The sequence below is a fragment of the Brassica napus genome, chromosome C9 (assembly GCF_020379485.1).
Source record: "Brassica napus cultivar Da-Ae chromosome C9, Da-Ae, whole genome shotgun sequence".
NCBI classification, from domain to species: domain Eukaryota; kingdom Viridiplantae; phylum Streptophyta; class Magnoliopsida; order Brassicales; family Brassicaceae; genus Brassica; species Brassica napus.
In genome coordinates this window covers 27,474,553-27,482,333 of record NC_063452.1, presented here as the reverse complement: position 1 = coordinate 27,482,333, position 7,781 = coordinate 27,474,553, and the positions used below count along the sequence as shown (strand labels likewise).

Below are 7,781 nucleotides of genomic sequence, written 5' to 3'. Positions count from 1 at the left end.
ATTTCGTGTGACCCAAGCTGTGAATGGGAGTTTTGACCTCATAAGTTATGGTATATCAATCAGCTATTTGCGTTTTAAAAGATTTCGGCCAAGCCGTTCTTGGTATGGACATGTATCACAGAATTGTCCACATTTATCCCCATGTATTCACCAGTATTATCTAGACATATAGTCTTTATTTATGAAAAAGGGGCTCGTAGCCGTTTTACTGGTGATGGCCTAATGAGTTTCCCTTGTGTACATGCTACACACGTGAGATTCTTTGGGATAACTCTTCTTATCTTTTAATGTGTGCCTTTTGAATATCAATTTTCGCATCATGTTTGGACCAGGATGGCCAATTCGGTCGTGCCATAAAGTGTATATTTTTGCAGGCTTTTAGCCTCTATCATACTGATCTATGCATAGTCTAGGTCAGTAGAGAATGCATGTATAGTCTTTAGGACTTATTATGGCCTTGGTCGATTTTATACATATATCTGAAGGAACTCTTTGTTTCCTTTGCCCATTGTTTCAATATTGAAACCATTCATTCTTATATCTTTAAAACTCAATAGGCTGCTCTTGCTCTTAGAGCTAGGTGAATATAAGGCATCATTGATTTCTAGATGCATATCCTTAGGCAATAATATATTAGCCTAGTCATAGTCTTCTTTCAGACTGGCGATACCTGCTTTAGTACTTATATTGGCGTTTTTCAGTGTACTCATATAGAAAAATCATTCATTCATTTAATTTAAGCAGACAATGTAATAGAAATAAATTCAAGGAGATAAAAATCAGAGAAAACATACAAGCAAAGCAATCACACAAGTTTGATGTCGAAATCAGATTATCAAACTTGATTCTTTTAGGCAATCATAAGTCTCATATTCCATAAGATCATCTTGATCATGTTCGGAATTATTTTCACCATCTTTATAGACCAAGTGGGTTTCAGGATTCTTCCCTTTCAGACTCTCTTTGATAGAGGTCACAAAAATGTTTGGGAGTCCTTCATATCTTAGCCCAATGGTTCCCCATTCCACATCTACGGCACACTGATTTGGTCGAGCTTTGTGGTTTAAAGGATATACCACGACCACTGCCTTGACCATGGCTCAAATTGGGTTGATACCCACGGCCTCTGCCATAGTGATTCCCATGGCCAAATGTGTAATAGTGGCCATGGCCACGTCCTTTCCACCCTCCACGGCCATAGCCGTGTGGTCTATCATTCTGGACGTAGTTACCTTTGTTTTTCTTCTGCGGCCTTATTGGTATCAGGTAATGGGGTTAATCCAAGAGGTCTCAATTCACTGTTTCTCATCAGTAATCCATTATTTTGCCCAGCTAGCAATAGACTCATCCACGGACTTGTAGTCCTGGATTCTGGGATTCCTCCAATCAAATAGGGCATTTGGTAATAACACCGTTCTTTGGTGATCATATCTCGATTTTTTAACTCTGACCAAAGGTCTAGAGGATTCTCTATAGTCAGATACTGATCTTTGAGACTCTTAACAAGATGATGGCTAATAATTAATATTGCCCTGTATCAATCTTTCTCATTAGCATTATTGCCTTCTATGATACATTCACCAAGTCTTTTTTTTACTTTAGAATAATCTTTGTATCCAATGCCCACCGTAAATAATTATCTCCAGAGAGATTTACGGCAGCAAAATTCAGGTTGATTTTCGACATCTCAAATCATATATCACTTAATATTTAGGTATAATTTTCATGCGGCCTTACTCTAAAAAATAATCAATTCGGATTTCAATCTTGTGAGGACAATGAGACTATCAATCTTAAAGACATTTAATCAATCAGTCATTTTCTAGCAAGTCTCAGCAATACTATTTCTATGTGCTCATAATATTATGGTTTATCAAGACTAACAAAAACGGATTCAATTAATCATGCAATTAGGGTTTAACAATCAATAGATTTTAGCAAGACTAGTAAAAAAAATTATTAATCACTCAATCAGTTTCAATGCTGATTTTAGCAATACTAGAATATAGATTTTAAGCATGAATTTCAATGAATCAGTTTCAAGGCTAATTTTAGCAATACTAGAATATAGATTTCAAGCATGAATTTCAATGAATCAGTTTCAATGTTGATTGGTATTTAGCATAAACCATGTGTAAATAATTTATCTAGTATCCGAATTTATCAAACCTCAAAAACATATAATCAGATTAATCAATTTAATCAAACTTAGCATACAATCTTAAACATCAAGACATTAGATTTTATCATGAATCTATCAACCTGGCATACGGATTCTCAATTCTCAAAGACATCCAAATCAGATCAATATAACCTACCATACGGATTATTTAGGGTTTCTATTTAAAACATATCAAATTACAAAACTATTAATCCTAAACCTCAAGAATAATGCAATCAGATCATTCAGATTTTAAACAAGTAAACCTCAATCAATCTATCAACCTATCTGATTGTATAAGCAAAGCAAGCTAGAAACCTATCGGATTCAATCAATGTTTTAACAGGCTGGTCGGTTTAAACAATTTTAAATCAGATGAACAATTAACCAAGCAGGATGAGAAAATAAATCTATCAATTTAACGGTCAAACAATTCTAGCAACATAGCATCAGATTCAATCATATTTAAAACCTCAATGATCAAAACCGAAAACAGTTTTGATTTCAAAATATTCGATTAGGGTTTTAATATGTGATTTGATAATTATAGTATAATTAATTCTTATACTTATATTATTTAGGGTTTATAGATATAGGGTTAGAGTTTATCGGATTTTAACTTGTAAAAACCGATTTGGGGTTTTAATCATGTAGGAACATGATTTAGGGTTTGGGGTATCGAACTTTTAGAGCTTCAATGTACTCAATTAGGATTTTTGATCTATTACCGTATGGTTTTAATTCATAAAGATTAGGGTTTTAGGGTTTCATTCTTTATCAATCAATCCATGTTCGATTATTGGTTCTTAGGTTTTGAATTACCTTTTAACCTTAGATGATTGTTAAATCGGACCACCAAAGGAGTTGAGCTGCGAGCTGGACACGAACGGGACGCGAGCTGGAATGGATCGAGTCGCTTATATCGGGTCGCATACGTCCTTTATTGCTTGATCGGGAACGCCTTGATCGTCGGATGCGAGCTGTCTGATGCTGTCGCGAATGAGGAAGAGGTCGCGTGCTGGAGGTGCTCTCGGGTCGCGAACGTCTGAGCTAGGATCAGGAACACCTTGGGCTGAAGCTGATCGGGGACGCGAGCTGGAACAGATGCGGGAACAAGAAACGCGATCGGGGTTTAGGGTTTGTCGGATCGCCGGCTAGTGTTAGAGTTTTAGGGTTTTTCGATTTGGGTATTAGCTTAGGGATTTAGAGTTTCGTGCTGACAACGTGTTATAAAAGTAATGGAAAAGTCTATCTTTATTCATAACATAGAAGTTCTTTATATAAGAGATTACACCGTCATAGATAAATGAAAAGATTACAAATCATAATCTCTTGATTATGAGCCATCCACGATCTGGTTCATAACATTTTGTTTTTTGTTATATACTCCGATTTCCTTTTAAACAAAACAAAAATTTAAGAAAAAGTTTCTGGATAACAAATATGAAACTGGGACCGAGCGATTTGAGCCCACTAGTTCACAAGATTCTGATATTTTGAATAGGCCCATAGCGCCGAAGAAAATTATGTTGATCTAAAAGCCCATATTATCAAAATAATAAAACAAACATATGAAATCCCGTCGGCAGCCGTCAGCTGCAAGGAAACGGCGGTGAGAGAGCGGCCAACGTCAAATAGTCAATGGTGAAACAAAGGTATACTTTTGTTGTTGCTAGGGGATGTTTGTTTCACCATCTGTTGTTTTTATCCAAATTATCCATTTATATATGATCCATCCAGATTTTATTAGAATAATTGTTTGTATATAACCATCTAGATGTAATGAATTTTCATTTTCAGCCAGACGAGTTTAGTAAACAAAATACTAAAATACTTTTGTTTTGATTTAATCAAAATACCTTTGTTTTGATTTAATCAAAATACATTTGTTTTAATTTAATCAAAATATCATTGTTTTGATTTAATCATATTTTATTTTTGTTTCACAATTATTATTTTTAATTATCTAAAATATAAAATAGTTTTGGAGGGAAATATATTTTTTCTTTTTTAGCAAAAAATTGATTTTGCGAATTTAATGAAAAAATGCGTTTTACGTTTTTGACGGGAAAACATGTATTTGCGTTTTTGAAGGGAAAATACGTTTTTTCGTTTTTGGCGGAAAAACACATTTTTCCGTTTTTGGTAGGAAAATGCGGTTTTTCTGTTTTTGGTAGGAAAATGCGGTTTTTCTGTTTTTGGCGGAAAAACGCATTTTTCCGTTTTTGGCGGAAAAAACACATTTTTGTAATTTGTAAATTATATCAGGGGTATAATAGACATTATATTATTTTGGCATATCCATCTCCATCCAGATGGTACAAATTATTTCAGCTGGATGAACTTTAAAATTAAGTCTTAATTTCTGAAAATTATCCGGATGAACTATTTAGATGAGTTGCAATTTTAATTCAACAAACAAAATTTTTATCTTCTTCCGGATGATTCACGCAGACGGTGAAACAAAGATGCCCTTGCTCTTATTTACACGGCTATATATGATTTTCAACCGAACCATACGTCACTCAGTTGGACCAAACTAGATGTCGCTCATGGAAATTCTGTGTTGCTCGACCAAACCAGATTCGACTCAATTGAACAGATAACCGAACCGGATCTTATCGGGGTAGGAATAGTCAAGAATGTTGACTTTAAACAGGATAACCATGAGTGCATTTTCACCGTGTTTTTACTTTTAATAACCACAAAAAGTCAAAAGAAGCTAAATAAAGGCCAATAAAAAGACGAATATATTTAACATTCTATTGGTCAACAAAAGATAAAAACAATTTGTATTAAACAAAACAAAACAAAAAGAAAAGGAGAAAAGTGATAGACGTGAAAGAGGGATTTTTGCATTTACGCCTCCCTGCGCAGAAAGAGAGAATATGTATTCGACGAAGCTTCTGGAGATATCGGAGCTATAAACCGTAAGCATTTTCCTTACCTTTCTTTCAATAGGAGAAATGTGTTTCCGATCTGATCTCGATCTGCGTGCAACTCAGGTTCTTTTCTCTCTTTTTTTTTTCAATTAGGTTTTCTGATGTCAAATGCTTCTCATGTTTTATTCCTTTTTTGTTAATTTTCTGATAAAATTTAGTGTTTTAATTGCAACATTAATTAGGTTTCGCCTAATTTTCTTCAGCTAAAAAAGCATTAAAAGAGCATAGATTTGATGAATGTGGATACCTACACATGTTTCGTAATATTCTTTTTAATTGATTATATATTCATGTAATTGAAGACAAAAGTGGGTTTTGATGTGTATGCATTTTGATTGTGAATAATCTATCTATGTTTCACGATACAGTTTCTTGGGTATTGTTGATCTTTGAAGTTTATATCCTCAATAAGCCTTTTTTGTTGTTTAAAAAGCTGATTTTTTTTTTTTTTTTTTTTTTTGTTAATTATGTCTTTGTGGTTAAAGTGGTAATGGGGAGAGAACCAGAGGAGAAACACATGGATAATAAGCTAAACAGCTCGACGGGATCTTCGCAGCAAATGGAGCCTGCAGAGGTTAAGGAGTGTACTACTGATCACAACTCGGTTGCAGAAGATGACGGATCTGGATCCCATACATCTCCTGGCCAAAGGAAGAAGCTAAACACACCACCTCCTGCACACAAAACTCGTGGTGGTGGTGGCGTGAATTACACTGTTCCAAAGCCATTCTCTCTGTCGGCTGAAAAGCCTGCTGCTTCCTCTGTCTGCGCAAGAGCAGGAGTTGATAGTCATAATAGCTCGCCGGGAAATGCTGCTAGCCGCAACTCTTCTTCAGGATCAAGAGGTTCACAGGTAAATAAACAAAGCCTGTAGTTCTTATGAATGGGAATTGTGAAAATGAGACTGAATGGTTTTTGTTTCACAGCCAAACTCGCCTATGCCAGCGAGGAAGACAATAGATCACAAGAAGCACCATGATGATGAAGATACTTTTTCTGTTGCTTCCTCGTATCCTTCCTTTTATTGTCATGTTAGAAGGAGAATATAAAGAAGAAACATTTGTTTTTAACATCTAATCACTACATGACTATTTTTATTTCTGATCCTTAGCCATATATGTATGTATAGATCAGCTACATCTGTAAGAACTATTAAACCCAAGGTAACCATTGGAGTTGCTCCAACCTTTAGCAGCACTTCGCGGCTGGAGAGACGCAAAGAGGTATTTGCCCTGTTTCTCTTCTCTCTTTAGAGATGTCATACTTGTTGTTCAACGTATTATGGTATCAGTTTTACAAGAAGCTGGAAGAGAAACAGAAAGCACTTGAGGAAGAGAAGAGAGAAAACGAGAAAAGGCTTAAGGTACTACATGCATGCTAGTGTATGGTGTATGATTCTACTTTATATAGTTTCTGCGTCATCCATTTTCATTAGGAATAGCATGATGGGGCAGAAAAAACAGTGGCTTGCACAGTTTTTGAAAACAACGATCTTACATGTTCTGAGTCAAGTGGCTTACATGTTTCGGTATCTTATATTCTTGAGCTTTCTCAAAAACATTGAAAACGTATTGTTCTTCCAGGAAGAGCAAGAAGTAGTCACTAAGCAACTCAGGAAGAACATGGCTTACAAAGCTAATCCCGTACCGACCTTCTACAACGAGCCTCCTCCACAGAAACCTCCATTGAAAAAGGTATGTAAACAAAACCACTGCTTCCTTGTTCTGTGTCCGTTTTCGATTCATTTTCTTGCTTGTCCAGTACTGACAGAATCCCATAGTAACATTCTGTTTCCTTCTCTTATGAGTTATGTCTTCACTATCCACACGAACTACTTATCCTAGTGTATGGCCATGTTAGCTTTGTTATGAGTTTGTCAGTATCTCACACTGTCTTACCTGCAAACGGAGCTATGTTAATATTCTGTGTTTTTTTTATCAACAGTTTCCTCTGACTCGGCCCAAGTCACCAAACCTTAACCGCAGAAAGAGCTGCAGCGACACAGTCAACTCATCACATCAGGAGGTGAAAGGGAAGCATTGTGTTCGACATCGCCACAGTGTAGACGGTCGCAAGGACGGATCCAACCCGAGGAGGACACCAGATACGAAGAAGTCCACAAGGGAAACACCAACAAAGTCTGAAGAAGTTTATGGGAAAAACAAGAGTGGCAATGAGGGAGAGGCAGGTGAGAACTGCAATTGATGCTGTGGAGTGATGTGACGTTTAGTTTATAGCTTCCGTTTTGACTAACTTGGTGATTTGAGAAATGGGTGAGAAGTTTAAGAGGAAGAACATTTTCTAGAGTGAAAACAAAAAAACAAGTTTAAAAGTTCCGGTTGTTTTGCTTTGCTTAATATTTCTATATTTGATTGCTTGAAATCAGCTACGCTTACTTGTTTGATCTTTTCTTTGTCAGTTTCAGAATTCATGTGAAAATGTATATCAAAGTTGTCTGAAAATTAAGTTATTAAACATTTGTGTGAATTATATTTACTTAGGTTAAGGTTAGTTGAAGTAATTATTTTCAATATATTGCTCCTAGATTAGAGATCATTAAAGAGCAAGTGAAATTTCGATGAAGATATAGTTGAGCAAGTAGGACCCGGTGAGAATTTAACAGTTTATACAACTGTTGTTAAAGACCGAAATTTTATATCAAGTTTTGTTTTATCCAG

General features: G+C 35.7%; 1 protein-coding gene across 2 annotated transcripts; it reads left to right on the top strand.

Moving 5' to 3' along the window:
• The first annotated feature begins 4,918 nt into the window (after window positions 1–4,918).
• On the top strand, window positions 4,919–7,580 carry LOC106366905 (protein WVD2-like 2). 2 transcript variants are annotated; one of them, XM_013806585.3, is made up of 7 exons: window positions 4,919–5,091; window positions 5,589–5,956; window positions 6,030–6,112; window positions 6,233–6,326; window positions 6,395–6,466; window positions 6,687–6,797; window positions 7,048–7,580. In XM_013806585.3, exons 2-7 carry the CDS (start codon window positions 5,594–5,596, stop codon window positions 7,306–7,308), a joined length of 984 nt encoding a protein of 327 aa, XP_013662039.2. In that variant the 5' UTR covers window positions 4,919–5,091; window positions 5,589–5,593; the 3' UTR covers window positions 7,309–7,580. The 2 variants fall into 2 exon arrangements, with proteins under 2 accessions (XP_013662039.2, XP_013662040.2); XM_013806586.3 differs by having other exon boundaries at window positions 4,941–5,166.
• The last annotated feature ends 201 nt before the right edge of the window (window positions 7,581–7,781 follow it).